General features: G+C 41.7%; 1 protein-coding gene across 1 annotated transcript in view; it reads left to right on the top strand.

Moving 5' to 3' along the window:
* The first annotated feature begins 1,771 nt into the window (after nucleotides 1-1,771).
* The window catches only part of LOC139387088 (WW domain binding protein VOPP1-like), a 28,689-nt gene continuing 6,086 nt past the window's right edge, over nucleotides 1,772-24,374 (top strand). Inside the window, exons 1-3 of the mRNA XM_071133083.1 lie at nucleotides 1,772-2,199; nucleotides 4,965-5,023; nucleotides 9,220-9,297. Coding sequence (XP_070989184.1) covers nucleotides 2,152-2,199; nucleotides 4,965-5,023; nucleotides 9,220-9,297 — 185 coding nt within the window. The 5' untranslated portion in view covers nucleotides 1,772-2,151. The remainder of the gene's footprint in view (nucleotides 2,200-4,964; nucleotides 5,024-9,219; nucleotides 9,298-24,374) is intronic.

The raw sequence follows: 24,374 nt of genomic DNA on the forward strand, positions 1-24,374 counted from the left end.
GTAGCCTAGTATACTTATCGCTTTTTATGTGTTCCCTTTCATACCCATAGTACTGTCGTGAATCGGAGTTGAGACTTGATACCTTTTTCCTCCAGTGACTGTCTGATCGGAATTAATCTCTTGTGTTTTTTCCTCAGTTTAGCAGACAGGTCCTGGAGGAATCAAATGTACTGACCATGGATTTTGATTTCCTTTCCCTCCTGTGCCTTCAGAATGTTGACTTTGGTCTTATAGTTCCACAGCTTAAAGGTGACCATGCAAGGATATTTAGCGTTCTTCTGTTTGACGCTGATCCGATGGCATCGCTCCAGATCCTACGTTGATACATCAATGTCAAGCTCCTCCGATATCAGCATGATCACGTAGCTGGAAAGGTCTCATTTTTCCTCATCTTCCAGTAGGAACAATATTCTCATATTATTTTGTCTCATTCTGGTTTTAGAGAATTTGAAGTTAGGATAACCTGAACGTTTTAAAGTTGGTCTTGTAGCTTGTAGGGGCAGGGCCATTTAGAATAGCAACCACTGTATTCCTATGGTTCTCATTCAAACCCATGTTAATTTATGCCAATTTAAAATGTATAGTTCCAAAGGTATACATAGTATCATATATCCTTTGACAAGAAATCTAAGTTGGGCCAGTCTGAACATCTCAATGTCGGTTTGGTGTTGACAGCTTAAACCGTGTATGAGAAAGGTCTAGAATTGTAGCTTTTTTTTGACCATTCAAGTCTATAGGCCTTTTTATGCCATTGAAATGCATTGGGAGATAATTTAAATATTGTTATAGTTAAAAAAGTATAAATTCTATAATACAATCCTCAAGCAATCTGAGTTGGGGCAGTCTTAAATATTTAAACTCCAGAGATTTAAGCTCTAGAGCTGGCTAAAGAAATCTAATAATAATATGACTATGTAAGAAATCTAGAGTTGTGCTTTGCCTTCCGCAAGCACATCTAAATATGACTTTGTAAGAAATCAAGAGTTGTGCTTTGCCTTCAGCAAGCACATCTAAATATGACTTTGTAAGAAATCAAGAGTTGTGCTTTGTGTTCAGCAAGCACATCTAAATATGACTTTGTAAGAAATCAAGAGTTGTGCTTTGTGTTCAGCAAGCACACCTAATGAGTAAACACTGTTTACTCATCAAGCATGATGCCAGCAGACACTCTTGCCCGGAAATGACTTTGCCTGTGACAATCTCAACTGTGAAGAACAGATCAGCTCCAATTGCTTGACTGTCTGAAGCCGCACCGATTGACAGCTTAAGATTTCAGGCAGGCAACCACCAATAATAAAGCATTGTAGAGGCATGCATGAGAACTATTCTGTATTGATGTTTCACAAGCACACAAGCACACAAGCTGTTGCAACCCGGACCCAGGGCCATGATACTGGTCTGATCTGAAGGATATATGGTTGCCAGGCGATGGACATGAGTGTTGCTCCTGCCTGTGCCATCTACTTCTGTTGTGAGACTCACAGAGAGTAACTGGTGGCGATCAGAGAGAACACTATGGGCTACTCATGAAACATTTAGACAACATGTAGGCAACATTTAGACACACCCACACCAATAAGATCAGAAAATATATTAATGTATTAAATCCTTCATTCATTACTCATTACTCTTACAAATGACAAAACCTCTATAGCAGGGGTATTCAACTCTATAGCAGTGTGGAGTCATAGCCTGTCATGGGTTAAAAAAAATTGTTCTGAATGAATGGTCTGCGAGCGCTTTCAAGCAGTGCTTCTGCGTCCTTGAGTGCAGTGTTCCTAGGGATACTGTAGGGGCGTGTCGTGTGGATCATGATCATCTTTACGCGTATGTGTGCAGAGGGAAAACACGTACGTTTGTAAAAAATAATATGTACAATACGATTTGATGCTAAAGCTAATTGCCAGTGACGAACTCAACTGTGAAGAACAGATCAGCTCCGATTGTTTGACTGTTTGAAGCCGCACCAACCAATGGCACCGATTGACAGCGCGAAATAAACACAGAACAGTCGTGGCCCGTGGCTCGCCAAACTGCAAACGCACTATGCGACGAGATGGACAAAGAATGATTTCTATGTCTGATGAATTTTGGATTATCACGGTGTTTAGGTGAACAAGGCTACTGTCCGGTGTTGACATCTCGTGAATTATGGCAGTTCTGTGTGGAATCATATTTCTGTTTTGGTTAGTGGATGAGGTGAGTATCTGATATTTATAGTCAGTAATTCAATCAATATGAAAGTGAAGAATTATTGCCCTCTTTTTGATTCTGACTCGTTGGTCTCTCAAATATTAATTAAAGCCAATTAAATGTCAACATAACAATGTGCCTTGCTGCTGCAGAAATTGTAGGCTATTGAAAACTATTAAGGCGTATGAAAGTTAGGCAGTTATGTAAGGTTACATAAGTCAGTGGTATATCGAAGGCTATTCTGTGGTAATGTATTAAGATCTATTTTATGTTCTTGAAATTAAACATTATTTTGAAAAATTCAGCCTTCATAACAATCTTACTGGGCTCATATTTACATCAGCCTGGATCATATCATACCACAATATGAATTAGTTTGGCCTTGTCTTGCCGCTGATCATTTGGTTCCATCAAATAAGAGACAACACACACCTATGGTGGTTGGTGACGTTTAAGATGAGGAAGGATGATTTTTGTTTTATGAACATGTCCTATTACAGCATATTGGATGACTGTCATTCATATTCCATTCACCCAGCTCAATGTAACATCGATAGGTTTAGGCTACTACATGATATTCGAATTTTCATGAGGTTGCTACAACCTAGCATATGAATGAAAGTTGACAATGTAGGTAATTCGGGTCGAGAGAATTTTGAGTAATCAAGGTGACAGACAGTGCCACATTCAATGCCGCCTTGCACACTCTTGCGTGCATCTAGCTGATCTAGGGTGTAATCAATAGTCCAACATCTGCAAACAAGAGTTTTGAGTGGACAAATTCAGATATGGTTATACATGTTTCGTTCCGTTTGCTTCTGTTTAAGAAAAGTTTTTCAACAGAAAAGGCACAATGAAAACACCCCTGATCACGCACAAATTCTTGTATATATAATTCCATCTATCTAGGTGAAGAAACCTTTCCAAGCCAAACCTTCATATCATGACTACTATCCGCTACACACAGCCTACATCATTGTCACGTCATAGTCAACATAGCTACTAGAACAAACACTTTAGCACTTTAGCAGTTACACCGGTGGGCCCCGGTGGTAATACATGAATAAAACCAAAACGTACCTTAACTTGGAAGAGTTCCAGTGTTGGATACCCATAGCCAGCTAACTAACATAGCATCCGACCTTGTTTGAGCCGGGTGTTTGAGTAGGCTAAATTAGCTAGCTGCATTTGACGCTAGCTAAGTAAGTGAAAACTATATTTCACAGTATATATTTTTAACTCTCTTTCTCTCTCTTGCTTTTCCTTAATTTTGAAAATTATTTATTTATTCAAAACTGTTCAACTATTGTATTTCTCTCTCATTTTATACACTGCAGTGCTATCTAGCTGTAGCTTATGCTTTCAGAACTAGATTAATTATCTGATCCTTTGATTGGGTGGACAACATGTCAGCTCATGCTGCAAGAGCTCTGATAGGTTGGAGGACGCCCTCCGGAAGTTGTCATAATTACTGTGTAAGTCTATGGAAAGGTTTGAGAACCATGAGCCTCCTAGGTTTTGTATTGAAGTCAATGTACTCAGAGGAGGACATAATCTTGCTCTCCCCTGGCTACACCATTGTGCTAGCCTAAAGAGTGCTGCTGAGACTACTGTAGACCTTTATGGCAAAATAGTGTGTTTTAATAAATTATTTGGTGACATAAATATATTTAGTATAGATTTATCTAAAAACAATCACCTTTTTTAATGTTTCACAATGTTATTATTATGAAATTCGCTGAGACGGATGGTCTTCCCTTTCCTCCTCTGAGGAGCCTCCACTGACACACAGACACACAGACACACAGACACACACAGACACACACAGACACACACAGACACACACACACACACACACACACACGAGGCAGCTCTTCCTCTGCTAACCATTGTTAATTGTCACTGAGCTGAAGCAGTGACAAACAGCTCTTTGTGGTCCTTTCCGTGACCACAAAGGCAGGCTCCAGTCCTGCTCAGGGGCTGCCTTTGTGTCCCCCTGCCATGACTGTATTTGGAAGGGACACCCTGCTAGCTGCAATTGACCGTGGACAAACATCCACCTGGCAGGCTGGTGTGGAAAAAAGGCTGGAGTGTTTCCCACAATTACTCCCATTAAACAAGGGCGAATGCTAGCTGGCTCGCCTCACAGGTCACACATGCCTTAAATGGTGATGGAAGGACATCAAACAAAGTGGACGTCTCATCATCATACAAGCCAGAGCCTCAGAAAAGAACACAGTGGAATAGCTTGTGATTATGCCCAGTGAGGGCAGTAATAGTGAGTCCACAGCCTGTTTTTCTCCAGTATCTCATTTAGAGGCTTGTTATACACAAAGCCCTGGGCCTGGTCTGACAGAGGCTGCATTGTATGTGTGCAGAGTGGGTTCTGGTCTCGTCTGGACTTTGCAGTCAGCGGTTCACAATCATCTTGAGTTGGCCTCTGAACATAGAGCATGAAATAAAAGTTTGGTTCATGAAATATGAACTTTGCTTAAGTAAGTGATATTTATAATACCAATGTTTATGACAAGACAACCAAGTCCTGTTTGGTGGTCACATTTGGCACATCACAGAGAAATTCAACTACAAGGAATTCACATGGTTGACATGTTTACATGCCCAACACAATGGCCATTCAACATGTTCTCTCATTTCTTATCTGCCTTTCAAGATGATTTCATCATGATGCTTCATTTTCCCTCTGAGATTGGTCTTTGATTTCCTACCAGCAACTATAAATCAATGACCAGTTTTCCTCTTCTCATATACAGTGCACAGCTTCCAAGAAGTACTGCTGGTATTTTGAAGGAGGCTACCCAATCTATTTCATGTAAGTATAGTGTACATACACACGGGTAACATAATTCATCTGGGCACAGACAAAATTACATTGCAGCATACTGTATATTAATTGTTAATAGTAAGACATTAATATTTTATAAGACACATTTATTTGTTTTCAACCTTCTGCCATTCAGATTAAACTGTGAATTTAAAGAGTGCAGTCTATTGATTCCCTCTGGCTTGTTTGAAGGCCGGGTGGTGTTTGGTTAAAGAAAATGAATACAGAGAAATAACCCAGGTTGGTAACGTTATTATGAGTCAATACCAGCCTTTGACTCACTCCACTATCATAGCAGACTCATTTTGGCAGTCATTCAAAAAGCATGCTGTCGAAGCGGCGAAGGGAAATAATGAATAAGCTGTAGCTTTTCCAAATCCAATCATCAAATCCAACACAGCATCTAGTCTCGAGGACCTGACCCTAGGCATCACAGTGATTAGGGTTTGGCTTCTACGATGGACTCTTTTGGCATAGAATACCTACGTCACTGCCTACATTGATAAGGTGAAAAAAATCTGGGGACTCCCAACAAATCACCAGGCAGATATGCCATAATGTCGGGATTCAAAACCAAAGTTTGCAGACAAAACCTTTGTAGTGGTTTTAGTTAAGGTAGTTGATGCAAACTAGCCACTTGCAAAATGCACTCATTAAAAATAAGCTTTGCGCTCTCCATCTTGCTAGCCACTATTTAGTATTTTATTTAAGTGGAAAGGTAGTGACGTAGGCTGTGACGTAGTTCCTCTATGCCTAAAAACTCCATCAATGAAACCAGACCATAGTCACTGTGTTGCCGAGGGTCTGGTTTTTGAGACTACACAGCATCCACTGGGTTGAGAAATCACATTGGAGAAGCTCTTTGACTTCTATCTAAATCATTGAACTAATGGGCTAATAATTAGTCTTCAGACAGAGTCTTTGCAATTATAAAAACATGTTAGCCACTAGGCTGGCTGCAGAATTCTACCACTTGCTTTTTAGAAAGGCCTCATTTTCAATGTATGAGGAGCTTTTAAAAATGCACTACAGTGGTGGTGCATCAGTAGGAGTTATAAAAAATGTAAAGCCTAAGGATGGACTTGGAGTTATGGTAGGAGAGAGAAGAAAGCATTACTGGGAGTTAGCATGCTGCAGTGACTGGGGGATTTGGATTGAATTGCCTCTGTAAAATAGTGCACACACAGATCTAATGAAATACAGTATATTGCAGGGCGACTGTGGAATTGAAATAGTGCACTATTAAGAGAATGCTGGCTCAGCTCTATGCCCTCTCCTAGCGGTGTGCTGCTAATGACTTGTGTAATGGATGGCCTTAATGCTGAAAGCCGGAAATTCAGCTCTCACACTTATAGTACTGCTGGTTTTAAAATACAGTACAAAATACTGACAGAAGGAGAGGGAGTATTTCAAATGTTGTGGAGGATTTGTCATGGAAGTGGATTGCCGTTGATTTAGCCAGAGGATTTGGATGTTCGGTGCAGATCAGTGGATGATGAACATTTCTCTGAAATCTGTAATGATGCCATAGATCATATCTCTTCTATGTTTAAAACTGAAACTGCTATCTGCCCTTGAAAAACATCAGATACCGCGGCTCTCTGCGCATTGCAGATCTGAAGCCTGGAACTGCCAAATCACGTCTCTGCCTCACACAATAAGCACTGCCCCATCGACATAGAAAAAACTAGAAAAGTAATTTGTTAAAATGAATGAGTTTCTACTTACTTCAATGACTAAGTATGATTCATTCTTACCTAAAGGTTCCTGTATTTGACATATAAAACATTTTGTGTGTGTGCGCGCGTGCGTGCGTGCCTGCGTGTGTGTGTGTGTGTGTAGAGTAGTCAAGTCACAATGAGAGCATGTAGCAAAAAAAGGAAGGGAAGTGCTGCCAGGGTAAACAATAGTAGGTCTTTGTAGATAGTTATTATTTGGTAAAACGTGTTAAAAAAAATCATCAAAGAGAAAGGAGGACCAAGGCACTCTTCATATCATTAATTAAAATGCCTTTATTTACATGGCATGTTCAATGGAACCAAGACTTGAAAACTCTTGGTTCCGTTGAACCTACCATACAAATAAAGGCATCACAATGAGAGCCATTCATCATCAGCTCTCCTGCATACAGATGCTGACAATTGATCAGCAGGGGGTTCAGATAGAGTTGAAGTCGGAAGTTTACATACACCTTAGCCAAATACATTTAAACTCAGTTTTTCACAATTCCTAACATTTAATCCTAGTAAAAAAGTAAAAAATCCCTGTTTTAGGTCAATTAGGATCACCACTTTATTTTAAGAATGTGAAATATCAGAATAATAGTAGAGATAATTATTTATTTCAGCATTTATTTCTTTCATCACGTTCCCAGTGGGGCAGAATTTTACATACACTCAATTAGTATTTGGTAGCATTGCCTTTAAATTGTGTAACTTGGGTCAAACATGTCGGGTAGCCTTCCACAAGCTTCCCACAATAAGTTGGGTGAATTTTGGCCCATTCCTCCTGACAGAGCAGGTGTAACTGAGTCAGATTTGTAGGCCTCCTTGCTCGTACAAGCTTTTTCATTTCTGCCCTCAAATCTTCTATGGGATTGAGGTAAGGGCTTTGTGATGGCCACTCCAATACCTTGACTTTGTTGTCCTTAAGCCATTTTGCCACAACTTTGGAAGTATGCTTGGGGTCAATGTCCATTTGGAAGACCCATTTACGACCAAGCTTTAACTTTCTGACTGATGTCTTGAGATGTTGCTTCAATATATCCACGTAATTTTCCTTCAACATGATGCCATCTATTTTGTGAAGTGCACCAGTCCCTCCTGCAGCAAAGCACCCCCACAACATGATGCTGCCACCCCCGTGCTTCAAGGTTCGGATGGTGTTCTTCGGCTTGCAAGCCTCCCACTTTTTCCTCCAAACATAACGATGGTCATTATGGCCAAACAGTTCTATTTTTGTTTCATCAGACAAGAGGACATTTCTCCAAAAGTATGATCTTTGTCCCCATGTGCAGTTGCAAACCGTAGTCTGGCTTTTTTTTATGGCGGTTTTGGAGCAGTGGCTTCTTGCTTGCTGAGCGGCCTTTCAGTTTATGTCGACATAGGACTTGTTTTTACTATGGATATAGATCATTTTGTACCTGTTTCCTCCAGCATCTTCACAAGGTCCTTTGCTGTTGTTCTGGGATTGATTTGCACTTTTCGCACCAAAGTATGTTCATCTCTAGGAGACAGAACGCGTCTCCTTCCTGAGCGGTATGACGGCTGCGTGGTCCCATGGTGTTTAGACTTGCGTACTGTTGTTTGTACAGATGAACGTTGTACCTTCAAGCATTTGGAATTTGCTCCCAAGGATGAACCAGACTTGTGGAGGTCTACAATTTTTTTTCTGAGGTCTTGGATGATTTCTTTAGATTTTTCCATTATTTCAAGCCAAGAGGCACAGAGTTTGAAGGTAGGTCTTGAAATACATCCACAGGTACACCTCCAATTGACTCAAATTATGTAAATTAGCCTATCAGAAGCTTTTAAAGCCATGACATCATTTTCTGGCATTTTCCAAGCTGTTTAAAGGCACAGTCAACTTAGTGTATGTACACTTCTGACCCATTGGAATTGTGATACAGTGAATTATAAGTGAAATAATCTCTGTGTAAACAATTTTTGGAAAAATTACTTGTGTCATGCACAAAGTAGATGTCCTAACTGACTTGCCAAAACTATAGTTTGTTAACAAGGAATTAGTGGAGTGGTTGAAAAATAAGTTTTAATGACTCCAACCTAAGTGTATGTAAACTTCCGACTTCAACTGTAGATATCCAACTTCAGCTCAGGGACTCAAGACAAACTGAAATTAAATTGGAACAAATTCTAGTGCTCCCTCAATAGTTTACTTAATATTCACCTTAGACTGCAGAGCGTTTGTCACCTGCTTGATATGTCTATTCTCCTGGGCCTCTTGGTATTTGTCTCAGACATTTATCTCAGTACTGTGCATATGAGAACTGCCATTTGTCTTAATGTGTTTTGAGAGGGTTATTGGAGGACTGTACTGTTTGTAGAAAAGCCTTCTCTCTCAGTTTTCTAGATGCTGGTGATTGTAAGGCTTCCTCTGTGTGTGTGTGTGTGTGTGTCTGTGTCTGTGTCTGTGTGTGTGTGTGTGTGTGTGTGTGTGCGTTGTAGATGCCGGTCGTATGAGGACTGTTGTGGGACGCGGTGCTGTGTCCGAGCTCTCTCCATCCAGAGACTATGGTACTTCTGGTGAGTTCCCCCAAGACTAGCTTGCCAGTCTAACTTCTCATCCTACTCTATTTAATGTACTCCCTCCTACTCCCCTCCCTGCTCTATCTCTCTCTTTTCTCTTTGTCTCTCTCGCTTTCTCTCTCTTACTCTCTCACTCGCTCTCTCAACCCTCTTCTCTCTCTGTCTCTACCCAACTTAGCCCCTGTATGTACTTGTGTGCATTTATGCATAAGACACTGGTTTGTTCATGGAGTTTATGGTCCTATGGGAGCACCTTTGCCCTCACGTGAGGGTTTCTTGCTGCAGCTTAGAATAGCTACGCTGGCTCACAGTGAAATGCTTCCCACTGGGCACAGACGTCAATTCAACATCAATGCCACGTTGGGTCAATGAAATTTCATTGTGGAAGCAACATTGATTGACCAGCGTATGCCAAGTGGGTTGATTGTTGTGACATGATCTTAATATGCAATTCAGTCATTGTAGAAACTGCTCTGTGCATGCATTAGGGCTGTCCCGACTAAAACAAATCTTTGTCGACCAAGAATCGTCTGACATTTTTAAACGTATATTTTCCATATATTGACACATCCTATGTGTTTTAATCAAATCAACAATATTCACTGAGCTTGTCTGATGCTTTAAGCACACAGTTTGATTAAATAACGAAGACACACAAATGACTAGAAATTGATTTAATAGTGCTGGGCCAGGCTAAGACTTGCTGCGCTGTGTTAAAAAAACAAACACGGGGTGACTGTGACTAGCATCCAGTTGTCTCTTTCTCCTCCCTCCTGCAGTGAACACCACAGAACATCAAAGTGTTTATTGCGCTGTCCATGTGGCTGAAGGTGCAACATAATTAAAGCTATTTTTGACTGAAAAGTTGTGTTTCTGAAATCCCTAATTTGTTTAGGAAAAACATTCCCTATTCCCTCATCCCTTGCTCTCTTTAGACCAAAGACCTATTCGCACAGGACTAGTATTACTAGAGAACGTCAGTTATGTAACTATTAGTCCAGAATGTCAGTTATTCCAGAAGATGATTCGGACAGGATTATTATTTTTCAAACTGCTCCCTGTAATTCTTTATTTTTTCCGAATAAATTGGCAGTTAGGATGCAAGCCTGGAGGTTTTTATTCTAGGCGTGAATATACAGTGGGGCAAAAAAGTATTTAGTCAGCCACCAATTGTGCAAGTTCTCCCACTTAAAAAGTTGAGAGAGGCCTGTAATTTTCATCATAGGTACACTTCAACTATGACAGACAAAATTAGAAAAAAAATCCAGAAAATCACATTGTAGGATTTTTAATGAATTTATTTGCAAATTATGGTGGAAAATAAGTATTTTGGGGCTGTTGCTGGGCAACACGGACTTTCAACTCCCTCCAAAGATTTTCTATGGGGTTGCGATCTGGAGAGAAAAAAAAAGAAAAAAAGAGAGTCTATATACATTGTGTGCAAAAGGCATGAGGAGGTAGGCGAATAATTACAATTTTGCAGATTAACACTGGAGTGATAAATTACTTCAGGAAACAGCAGAGGGAACACCCCCCTATCCACATCGATGGAACAGTAGTGGAGAGGGTAGCAAGTTTTAAGTTCCTCGGCATACACATCACAGACAAACTGAATTGGTCCACTCACACAGACAGCATCGTGAAGAAGGCGCAGCAGCGCCTCTTCAACCTCAGGAGGCTGAAGAAATTCGGCTTGTCACCAAAAGCACTCACAAACTTCTACAGATGCACAATCGAGAGCATCCTGGCGGGCTGTATCACCGCCTGGTATGGCAACTGCACCGCCCTCAACCGTAAGGCTCTCCAGAGGGTAGTGAGGTCTGCACAACGCATCACCGGGGGCAAACTACCTGCCCTCCAGGACACCTACACCACCCGATGTCACAGGAAGGCCATAAAGATCATCAAGGACATCAACCACCCGAGCCACTGCCTGTTCACCCCGCTATCATCCAGAAGGCGAGGTCAGTACAGGTGCATCAAAGCTGGGACCGAGAGACTGAAAAACAGCTTCTATCTCAAGGCCATCAGACTGTTAAACAGCCACCACTAACACTGAGTGGCTGCTGCCAACACACTGACACTGACTCAACTCCAGCCACCCTAATAATGGGAATTGATGGGAAATGATGTAAATATATCACTAGCCACTTTAAACAATGCTACCTTATATAAATGTTACTTACCCTACATTATTCATCTCATACGCATACGTATATACTGTACTCTATATCATCGACGGTATCCTTATGTAATACATGTATCACTAGCCACTTTATACTATACTATGCCACTTTGTTTACATACTCATCTCATTTGTACATACTGTACCCGATACCATCTACTGTATCTTGCCTATGCTGCTCTGTACCATCACTCATTCATATATCCTTATGTACATATTCTTTATCCCCTTACACTGTGTACAAGACAGTAGTTTTGGAATTGTTAGTTAGATTACTTGTTATTACTGCATTGTCGGAACTAGAAGCACAAGCATTTCGCTACACTCGCATTAACATCTGCTAACCATGTGTATGTGACAAATAAAATTTGATTTGATTTGATTTGATTTGATTTATCAGATGGTCATGTACAGGTAGAGATACTGGTGTGCAAAAGAGCAGAAAAGTAAGTAAATATAAACAGCATGGGGATGAGGTAGGTAAATTGGGTGGGCTATTTACCGATAGACTATGTACAGCTGCAGCGATCGGTTAGCTGCTCAGAATGCAGATGTTTGAAGTTGGTGAGGGAGATAAAAGTCTCCAACTTCAGCGGTTTTTGCAATTCGTTCCAGTCACAGGCAGCAGAGAACTGGAACGAAAGGCGGCCAAATGAGGTGTTGGCTTTAGGGATGATCAGTGAGATACACCTGTTGGAGCGTGTGCTACGGGTGGGTGTTGCCATTTTACCTAGCATGGACTTGTAGATGACCTGGAGCCAGTGGGTCTGGCGACGAATATGTAGCGAGGGCCAGCCGACTAGAGCATACAGGTCGCAGTGGTGGGTGGTATTAGGTGCTTTAGTAACAAAACGGATGGCACTGTGATAAACTGCATCCAGTTTGCTGAGTAGAGTATTGGAATCTATTTTGTAGATGACATCGCCGAAGTCGAGGATCGGTAGGATAGTCAGTTTTACTAGGGTAAGTTTGGCGGCGTGAGTGAAGGAGGCTTTGTTGCGGAATAGAAAGCCGACTCTAGATTTGATTTTAGATTGGAGATGTTTGATATGAGTCTGGAAGGGTGAAAGGTATTTTCTTAATGTTCAAATGTATATTTTCTAGGACGCTGAAAAGGCATCTTTTCCAGACGTTGAAAAAGATGTACTTTCCAGACGTTGAAATTTGGTTCATTTTCGGTTCTGAATGAAGGTTGAAAATACTTATTTTCCAGATGTTGAAAATACATACTTTACAGACGGGGGTGTTGAAATCAGGCTCATATTTGGTTCTGAATGAAAGTTGAATACGTCATTTATAGATGTCTATATTTAGACCAAAAACCAATGTCAGTGGATGTGGAAATCAAGGCCGGTCTGGAACTGCACCAAGAAAATATGTCCAAAAGGCGTTGGTGTTGGTCCATGTTTACTGAGGTGTAGCCTACAGTGTTGCCTGAAATGTAATTGTATGAATGCCCATCTATGTGGTAAGCCTACCATTTGTAAAACACCAAAAAACAAAGTCCGGACAATATCAAAAAAAGACATCCAAAAGATGTCTGCTTGTGCTTACTTGGTTGTAGCCTACCATGTCGGCCCAAGGGCATTTTATGGATGCCCATCCATGTGGTAGGCCCACCATTTGTAAAACAGGCCATTGCGTTGGCTTTATTTGTCCTGATTCCTGTGACTAATCAATTTGGCTATTTATGCACTGAGTATCAGTTACCCAACTTTATAAGGATGTATAGTGAGCCTATTCGCAATGTGTTTACACAGCGGGTAATGCAGAAGCAATTTTTTCTCGCTGTAATCAGCTTGTCAATTTTTTTTACAGAAACAAACTTGAAACCACTGATCATGGCAATGGGGTGAAACACCTGGACAACAGTGATTGTCCATTCCATAATGTCCATTTTACTTTGGCCTGTTCTGATTTTAGGATATGTTGTTTGTTAACATGACAGTTCACATTTTATTTGATTGTGCCCATATAGGTTAGGCTGTTTGATCTGAGGAACCTGCATGATGTAAAAAGCGTCCTTCTCATTACATTGTCATACATTTTATCTCCAGCCTGTAGGCCACATCCTCTTTATACCATATCCAATATCTGCTACATTTTTTATATATTTTTATTTCACCTTTATTTAACCAGGTAGGCCAGTTGAGAACAAGTTCTCATTTACAACTGCGAGCTGGCAAAGATAAAGCAAAGCAGTGCAACAAAAACACATAAACAAATGTACAGTCAATAACACAATAGAAAAATCTGTATACAGTGTGTGCAAATGTAGTAAGGAGGTAAGGCAATAAATAAGTAATTACAATTTATCAATTAACACTGGAGTGATAGATGAGGATGTGCAAGTAGAAATACCGGTGTACAAAAGAGCAGAAAAACAAAATCAAATATGGGATGAGGTAGGTAGTTGGTTGGATGGGCTATTTACAGATTGGCTGTGTACAGCTGCAGGGATCGGTAAGCTGCTCTGACAGCTGACGCTTAAAGTTAGTGAGGGAGATTTTTGCAATTTGTTCCAGTCATTGTCAGCAGAGAACTGTAAGGAAAGGCGGCCAAATGAGGTGTTGGCTTTGGGGATGACCAGTGAAATATACCTGCTGGAGCGCGTGGGTGTTGCTATGGTGACCAGTGAGCTGATATAAGGCGGAGCTTTACCTAGCATAGACTTATAGATGACCTGTAGCGAGGACCAGCCAACGAGAGCATACAGGTCGCAGTGGTGGGTAGTATATGGGGCTTTGGTGACAAAATGGATGGCACAGTGATAGACTGCATCCAATTTACTGAGTAGAGTGTTGGAGGCTATTTTGTAAATGACATCCCCAAAGTCAAGGATCGGTAGGATAGTCAGTTTTACGAGGGTATGTTTGGCAGCATGAGTGAAGGAGGCTTTGTTGCGAAATAGGAAGCCTATTCTAGATTTAATTGTGCATTGGAGATGCTTAATATGAGTCTGGAAGGAGAGTTTACAGTCTAACCAGACACCTAGGTGTTTATATTTGTCCACATATTCTTAAGTCTGAACCATCCAGAGTAGTGATGCTAGTAGGACGTTTGGGTGCGGGCAGCGATCGGTTGAAGAGCATGCATTTAGTTTTTACTAGCATTTAAAAGCAGTTGGTGGCCACGGAAGTAGTGTTGTATGGCATTAAAGCTCGTTTGGAGTTTTGTTAACACAGTGTCCAAAGAAGGGCTACATGTATACAGAATGGTGTCGTCTGCGTAGAGGTGGATCAAAGAATCACCCACATCAAGAGCGACATCATTGATATACACTGCTCAAAAAAAGAAAGGGAACACTAAAATAACACATCCTAGATCTGAATGAATGAAATATTCTTATTAAAAACTTTTTTCTTTACATAGTTGAATGTGCTGACAACAAAATCACACAAAAATTATCAATGGAAATCAAATTTATCAACCCATGAATGTCGGGATTTGGAGTCACACTCAAAATTAAAGTGGAAAACCACAGTACAGGCTGATCCAACTTTGATGTAATGTCCTTAAAACAAGTCAAAATGAGGCTTAGTAGTGTGTGTGGCCTCCACGTGCCTGTATGACCTCCCTACAACGCCTGGGCATGCTCCTGATGAGGTGGCGGATGGTCTCCTGAGGGATCTCCTCCCAGACCTGGACTAAAGCATCCGCCAACTCCTGGACAGTCTGTGGTGCGACGTGGCGTTGGTGGATGGAGTGAGACATGATGTCCCAGATGTGCTCAATTCGATTCAGGTCTGGGGAACGGGCGGGCCAGTCAATAGCATCAATGCCTTCCTCTTGCAGGAACTGCTGACACACTCCAGCCACATGAGGTCTAACATTGTCTTGCATTAGGAGGAACCCAGGGCCAACCGCACCAGCATATGGTCTCACAAGGGGTCTCGGTACCTAATGGCAGTCAGGCTACCTCTGGCGAGCACATGGAGGGCTGTGCAGCCCCCCAAAGAAATGCCACCCCACACCATGACTGACCCACCGCCAAACCGGTCATGCTGGAGGATGTTGCAGGCAGCAAAACGTTCTCCACGGCGTCTCCAGACTCTGTCACATGTTCTCAGATGAACCTGCTTTCATCTGTGAAGAGCACAGGGCGCCAGTGGCGAATTTGCCAATCTTGGTGTTCTCTGGCAAATGCCAAACGTCCTGCACGGTGTTGGGCTGTAAGCAAAACCCCCACCTGTGGACGTCGGACCCTCATACCGCCCTCATGGAGTCTGTTTCTGACCGTTTGAGCAGACCCATGCACATTTGTGGCCTGCTGGAGGTCATTTTGCAGGGCTCTGGCAGTGCTCCTCCTTGCACAAAGGCGAAGGTAGCTGTCCTGCTGCTGGGTTGTTGCCCTCCTACGGCCTCCTCCACGTCTCCTGATGTACTGGCCTTTCTCCTGGTAGCGCCTCCATGCTCTGGACACTACGCTGACAGACACAGCAAACCTTCTTGCCACATCTCGCATTGATGTGCCATCCTGGATGAGCTGCACTACCTGAGCCACTTGTGTGGGTTGTAGACTCCGTCTCATGCCACCACTAGAGTGAAAGCACTGCCAGCATTCAAAAGTGACCAAAACATCAGCCGGGAAGCATAGGAACTGAGAAGTGGTCTGTGGTCCCCACCTGCAGAACCACTCCTTTATTGGGGGTGTCTTGCTAAATGCCTATAATTTCCACCTGTTGTCTATTCCTTTTGCACAACAGCATGTGAAATGTATTGTCAATCAGTGTTGCTTCCTAAGTGAACAGTTTGATTTCACAGAAGTGTGATTGACTTGGAGTTACATTGTGTTGTTTAAGTGTTCCCTTTATTTTTTTGAGCAGTGTATAACAGAGAAAAGATTCAGCCCGAGGATTGAACCCTGTGGCACCCCCAGAGGTCCGGACAACAGGCCTTCTGATTTGACACACTGAACTCTATCTGAGAAGTAGTTAGTGAACCAGGTGAGGCAGTCATTAAAGAAACAAAGTCTGCCGATAAGAGTCGAAAGCCTTGGCCAGGTCGATGAAGATGGCTGCACAGTACTGTCTTTTATCGATGGCGGTTATGATATTGTTTAGTACCTTGAGTGTGGCTGAGGTGCACCCGTGACCAGCTCGGCCGGCAGGGATATCCTTGTCTCATCGCGCACTAGCGACTCCTGTGGCGGGCCGGGTGCAGTGCACGCTGACACGGTCGCCAGGTGTACGGTGTTTCCTCTGACGCTTTGGTGCGGCTGGCTTCCGGGTTGGATGGGCATTGTGTCAAGAAGCAGTGTGGCTTGGTTGGGTTGTGTTTCGGAGGATGCATGGCTCTCGACCTTCACCTCTCCCGAGTCCGTACAGGAGTTGCAGCGATGAGACAAGACTGTAACTACTACCAATTTGATACCACAAAATTGGGGAGAAAAAAGGGGTAAAAAAAAAAGAAATTCTCGATTATTGTGAATTTATCGGTGATGACAGTGTTTCCTAGCCTCAGTGCAGTGGGCAGCTGGGAGGAGGTGCTCTCATTCTCCATTCTCCTTGGAATTAGTGCTGCAGGATGCACATTTCTGTTTGAAAAGCTAGCCTTTGCTTTTCTGTATATTGGTTCCTGACTTGCCTGAAAAGTTGCATATCGCGGGGACTATTCGAAGCTAGTGCAGTACGCAACAGGATGTTTTTGTGCTGGTCAAGGGCAGTCAAGTCTGGAGTGAACCAGACTTTACTTTTTTTTCAAGGGGCATGCATATTTAAGAAAGCACTTTTAAAGAACAACCAGGCATCCTCTACTGACGGGATGAGGTCAATATCCTTCATGGATACCCAGGCCAGGTCGTTTGACCATGGACCCATAACGGACGCAGGCAATGAGGCAGTGATCGCTGAGATCCTGGTTGAAAACAGCAGAGGTGTATTTAGAGGGCAAGTTGGTCAGGAGGATATCTATGAGTGTGCCCATGTTTACGGATTTAGGGTTGTACCTGGTAGGTTTCTTGATCATTTGTGTGAGATTGAGGGCATCTAGTTCAGATTGTTGGACAGCCGGGGTGTTAAGCATATCCCAGTTTAGGTCACCTAACAGTATGAACTCTGAAGATAGATGGGGGGGCAATCAATTCACATATGGTGTCCAGGGCACAGCTGGGAGCTGAGGGGGGTCTATAACAAGCGGCAACAGTGAGAGACTTATTTCTGGAGAGATGGATTTTTAAAAGTAGAAGCTCGAACTGTTTGCGCATATACCTGGATAGTATGACAAAACTCTGCAGGCTATCTCTGCAGTAGATTGCAACTCCTCCCCCTTTATCAGTTCTATCTTGATGGAAAATGTTGTAGTTGTGGATGGAAATTTCAGAATTTTTGGTGGCCTTCCTAAGCCACGATTCAGACACGGCTAGGACATCAGGGTTGGCGGAGTGTGCTAAAGCAGTGAATAAAGCAAACTTAGGGAGGAGGCTTCTGATGTTAACATGCATGAACCCAAGGCTTTTACAGTTACAGAAGTCAACAAATGAGAGCGCCTGGGGACACACAGGGCCTGGGTTAACCTCTACATCACCAGAGGAACAGAGGAGGAGTAGGATGACGGTATGGCTAAAGACTATAAGAACTGGTTGTCTAGTGCGTTGGGAACAGAGAATTAAAGGAGCAGATTTCTGGCCGTGGTAGGATAGATTCAGTGCATAATGTACAGACAGGGGTATGGTAGAGTGCGAGTACAGTGGAGATAAACCTAATCATTGAGTGACGATGAGAGAGGTTGCATTTCTGGAGGCACCAATTAAGCTAAGTGAAGTCTTCGCATGTGTGGGGGGTGGTACAAAGGAGCTATCTACGGCATGTTGAGCGGGACTAGGGGCTCCGCAGTAAATAAAACAATGAGAGCTACCCTAAACAACAGTATACAAGGCATATTGACAGAGAGAGGCAGAAAGCAATCACAGGTTTTGATTGGGAGAGCTAAGACAACAAGGGTTAAGACAACAACGGGTAAACAGCTAAGACAACAGCAACGGGTAAAAGGCTGATGAATGGGCAGAGCGAGTCAGTTAGCTACACACAGGGCCTGAGTTCGAGGCTGGGGCCGACAGATAAACAAAATGAAGTACCGTGTTAATGAACAGTCCAGTAGGTGATGAAACAGGGAGCCGTTCGGTAGTCGTTACTACGCTAGGCGAGAGAGAGACACGGCGTTCAGAAAGCTAGCGGGCTGGGGCTAGCAGATGGGTCTTCACTGACATCCACGACGCAGAGGCCGGTTGAGAGCCAAATTACATCAGCAGACCAGTCGTGATGGATTGGCAGGGCTCTGTGTCGACAACGGGTCCAGGCCAATTGGCAAGAGAGATATTGTAGTTGGTTTACATTGTTGGCTAGCCGGGAGATGAGGCTAGCACGAGGCTAACTGGTCTTATTTCTGTATATATATTGATGATTTATAAATCCAGGGACATTTAACAGTTAGGCTATTGATTATATGTTCAACTAAAGAAATCTCGGTCGACCAACAGCCTATCGACCAAACAATCGACTAGTCGACTAAATGGGGTCAGCCCTAACATACATGCATGTTAGTGATGCGCAGGTTGACTCAAACTGCAGTCCCCGCAGTTATATCCACAGGTCAGGCGTGTTTAGGGTCATTAAATATTGTGTGTTTGAAGCGTGGGTTGAATAAAGAGGAAACAATAGCCTACCTACAAAAAGCCATGAATTTTTATTAATTATTCTAGGCTATCTGGCATTAGTGCGTAAGCCTAAGCTTTAGGGTCTAACTGTACGCTTGTCTACACGCCATGGCTAAATGCTTTTAGGAACAGGCAGAAAAAATGTACATCAATCCACTGAGGCAAAAAGGACAATGTCGGAGTTTAATTCAAATATAGAGTTGGAAATAAAGAGAAGGGAGGGCCAGAAAAGTAATGTTTGGGAAAGTGTATGTGTGATGATTATGAGGTGTTATACAAATTCGACAGTCACAAGAAGGTGACTTCAAGTAGGCATATGAGATGTCAAGGAAACTGTATGTAGCCTACTCTTCAGATCAGACACTGACTGTAGGGCCTATAACCTATTATTTTTTTATTGTTTAACCTTTATTTAACTAGGCAAGTCAGTTAAGAACAACATGTTGGGGCTAGGGGGCAGCATTTTCACTTTTGGATGAAAGGCGTGCCCAGAGTAAACTGCCTCCTACTCTTTCCCAGATGGGAATATATGCATATTACTGGTGGATAGAAAACACTCTGAAGTTTCTAAAACTGTTTGAATTATGTCTGTGAGTATAACAGAACTCATATGGCAGACAAAAACCCAAGAAGAAATCCAAACAGGAAGTGAGAACTCGATTTTGAAAACAGTGCCATTTGATGTCCATTTTAGATATGGATGTGCATGCACTTCCTAGGGCTTCCACAAGATGTCACCGTCTTTAGATTCTGGTTGTATGATTCTACTATAAAGGAGGGGCTCATAACCCCCTAGGGGAACGCTAGCCATAACAAGCTAGAACACTTTCTTATTTACAATAACCTTTATATTAACTCCTTCAGAATTAAGCATTTCTCGCAGTAAAATGATACATTTTGGCTACATTTTGACTCTGGAACAGGAGTGGAGAAATATGATTTATTTCTTTCAGCATCCTGAGAGAATGCAAATGCACAATTAGATACCTTCTATAAAAGGCATTATCTTTATCAGCATCATTAAAGCTGATACTATTTAAACCAAATAAAATATGCATTCAAGCCAAACTGAAATATTATCAGAAACATGGATTGTTTTCACAGCTTTCTATTTCCAATACAAGCCGGTCAAACTGGTGTCATTTGGACAATTTGCACAGAAAATCTTTACATTTTTTTGGGTAGAGTTATTGCATTATCTCCCCGGTCCCTAAACGCCTTTGCTCCGCGAAAGTAGAGATGACAGAGAAAAACTTTACTGATGTCAACTATATATACACCGAACAAAAATATAAACGCAACATGTAAATTGTTGATCCCATGTTTCATGAGCTGAAATTAAAGATCCCAGAAATGTGAGCATTTTTCCTTTGCAAACATAATCCATCCACCTGACAGGTGTAGCATATCAAGAAGCTGATTAAACAGCATGATCATTATACAGGTGCTCTTGTGTTGTGGACAATAAAAGGCTACTCTAAAATGTGCAGTTTTGTCACGCAACACAATGTCACAGATGTCTCAAGTTTTGAGGGAGCAGGCAATTGGCATACTGACTGCAGGAATGTCCACCAGAGCTGTTGCCAGAGAATTGATGTCAATTTCTCTACCATAAACCGCCTCCAATGTCGTCTTAGAGAATTTGGCAGTAAGTCCAACCCGGAAAAAATTCACAGACCATGTGTAACCAGGCAAGGCCAGGACCCCCAAACCGGCTTCTTCACCTGCGGGATTGTCTGAGACCAGCCGCACAAACAGCTGATGAAACTGAGGAATGTTTCTGTCTGTAATAAATCCCATTAGTGGGGAAAAACACATTCTGATTGGCTGGACCTAGCTCCCATTCCAGGCCCACCCATGGCTTCCCCCCTTCCCAGCCGTGTGAAATCCATAGATAACCATAGATTAGGGCCTAATGAATTTATTGCAATTGACTGATTTCCTTATATGAACTAAACTAAAATCTTGATAAATTTGCATGTTTCGTTTATATTTTTGTTCATCCTAGATTGAAGCATTCATTCTTTTGATTTATGTTTGTAATGAACACGAGGGACAGAGACAGAGAGCTGGTTTCAAGCACATGGTGCAGCAGATGTTTTATTTGTAAAGGACCACAGGAGGAGGCAGGTAGCTGGGTCCAGGGGCAGGCAGAAGGTCATACACAGGGGGTCCAAAAAGGCAACAGTACAGGCAGGGAAAAGGCTAGTAACGTCGTCTGGGAGATCAGGCAATAGGTTGATAACAGGAAATCCGATAGGCTAAAGTACAGGCAGGGAATAGGCAAAAGGTGTCTTAGTGAGGTATGCAAAAATAATCATACACGGGAGGATTAAATTACAGGAAAACCAGCGTGCCGACTAGAAGTGTGTCACAAAACAAACTATCTCACAATGATGGGGTGCAAAGAACTGAACTAAATACTGTGTGATAATGACATACAGGTGTGTGAACAGGTGATTCGAATTCAGGTGATTGGGATCTGGAGAATGAGCTGCGTTCAGGGCATATACGTGTTTGACAGTGTGAGCTGGAGAGTGAGCTGCGTTCAGGGGATCTACATGTTTGAGAGTGTTAGCTGGAAGCAGACGTACCAATATTCTGGTGAGCTAGGGTTTATTTAGTCTTCTATGGAAACATAATGACAAGAAAAGCTACATGTATCTAATTATAGACAAGTTGACTAAGAAATAGCCTACCAAAATGTCTGGTTTTATAAGCAGAAACTTATACTGATTGTACAAAACATTAGGAACACCTTCCTAATATTGGGTTGCACCCACTTTTGCCCTCAGAACAGTCTCAATTTTCGGACCATGGACGACAAGGTGTTGAAAGCATGCTGGCTCATATTGACTCCAATGCTTCCCACAGTTGTGTCAAGTTCGCTGGATGTTCTTTGGGTGGTGGACCATTTTTAATATACACGGGAAACTGTTGAGCATGAAAACCCCAGCAGAATTGTAGTTCTTGATATACTCAAACTGGTGCGCCTGGCACCTACTACCATACCCCATTCAAAGGCACTTAAATCTATTGTCTTGCCCATTCAGGGATGGGTTATTAGCAATTACAAGCGGGTGCGGGTGGACAAACTAGTGCATGCATGACTGTTCATGCTTCAGCGTAGAGGTTCATCTTGACTTTGGTTGGTTCTTTAGTTCAGTACACCTGTTTGAGAGAAAGGTCCTTATACTATATTTTACAACAAATCCTTCACCTCAAATCAAATGTTATTGTCACATGCTTCGTAAAACAACAGGTGTAAACTAACAATGAAATGCTTACTTATGATATCTTCCCAACAATGCAGAGATAAATAATAGAACAATTATAGCATGATAACTAAATACACAATGAGTGGGCTAACGATAACTTGGCTTTATACACTGAGGACCAGTACCAAGTCGATGTGCAGGGGTATGAGGTAATTGAGGTAGAGTACCTTCAGAAAGTATTCACACATTTTGTTGTTACAAATTGGGATTCAAATTGATTGACTTGACTTTTTATCAACCATCTACACAAAATACCATAACATTGAAGAGATTTCTAACATTTATAAAAAATGTATGAAAAATAAAACACTAATATATATTGAGGAGATAAGTATTCACCCCCTTTAGACAATATATGTTAAACACCTTTGGCAGAGATTACAGCTGTGAGTCTTTTTGGGTAAGTCTCTAACAGCTTTGCACACCTACAATATTTGCCCATTACTCTTTTAAAAATTATTCAAGCTCTGTCAAGTTGGTTGTTGATCATTGCTAGAAAGCCATTTTCAAGTCTTGCCATAGATTTTCAAACCGATTTAGACAGAACTGTAATTAGGACACTCGGGAACATTAAACGTCATCTTGGTAAGCAACCCTAGTGTAGATTTGGCCTTCTGTTTTAGGTGATGGTCCTGCTGAAAGGTGAATTAGTCTCCCAGTGTCAGTTGGAAAGAAGACTGAACCAGATTTTCCTGTAGGATTTTGCCTTTTGCTTATCTGTATTCTGTTTATTTCTATCAACAACAAAAAACTCCCTATTCCTTGCCGATGACAAGCATACCCATAACATGATGCAGCCACCACCATGCTTGAAAGTATGAAAAGTGGTACTCAGTGATGGGTTGTGTGGGATTTTCCCCAAACATAATGCTTTTTATTCAGGACAAAACATTTTCTTTGCTGTATTACTTACAGTAAGTGCCTTGTAAAAAGGATGCATGTTTTGAAATATATTTTTTATTCTGTACAAGCTTCCTTCTTTTCACTCTGACATTTAGGTTAGTATTGTGGAGTAACCTCAATGTTGTTGATCCATCCTCAGCTTTCTCATTTCACAACCATCAAACTCTGTAACTGTTTTAAAATCACTGTTGGCCTCATGGGGAAAACCCTGAGCAGTTTCCTTTCTCTCCAGCGAATGAGTTAGGAAGGATGCCGGTATCTTTGTAGTGACTGGGTGTATTGATACACCATCCAAAGCCTAATTAATAATTTCACCATGCTCAATATTTTTTTAACACACGTCTACCAAATTCACTACTTGATTGAGCGACCTTACAGATAATTGTGTGTGGTACAGAGATGGGGTAGTCATTAAAAAATCATGTTAACCAATATTTTTGAACACAGAATGAGTCCATGCAATTTATGGGATTTTTTAAGCACATTTATTCCCCTGAATTTATTTAGGCTTGCCATAACAAAGGGTTTGAATACTTAATGCCTCAAGACATTTAAAAAAAACATTTTTTTTTAATGAATTTCCCCAAAATTCTACAAACAAAATTCCACTTTGACATTATGTGGTATTGTGTGCAGAGAAGTGACACAACATCTAAATGTAATCAATTTTAAATTCAGGCTGTAACCCAAAAAAATCTGGAAAAGTAAAGGGGTGTGAATACTTTCTGAAAGCACTGTATGTACATATACAGTGGATATTGTTAAGATAATTTTGTTCTCAATGTTCATAAACTGAACTTCAATTAAAATACTCTGTCTGTGCCAGTCTACCATAGTCAGCATGTTTATTTACAAGAGCTCTGCTTATCATTTCCTGTACATTGGTCTATATACCTCACATTTCGTCATAAATGTCCCTCCTCCTCTCAGAGACAATGACAATATAGTTCACAAGTCTTCTCCTACTCATACATTGTCTGCCACCTGTTATACAATCTACTACAAGCCCAAGGTCTCTCCCCTACCTGGATGGGGACAGAATGTCCTGTAAGGA

The sequence above is a fragment of the Oncorhynchus clarkii genome, chromosome 28 (assembly GCF_045791955.1).
Source record: "Oncorhynchus clarkii lewisi isolate Uvic-CL-2024 chromosome 28, UVic_Ocla_1.0, whole genome shotgun sequence".
Taxonomy (NCBI): Eukaryota; Metazoa; Chordata; class Actinopteri; order Salmoniformes; family Salmonidae; genus Oncorhynchus; species Oncorhynchus clarkii.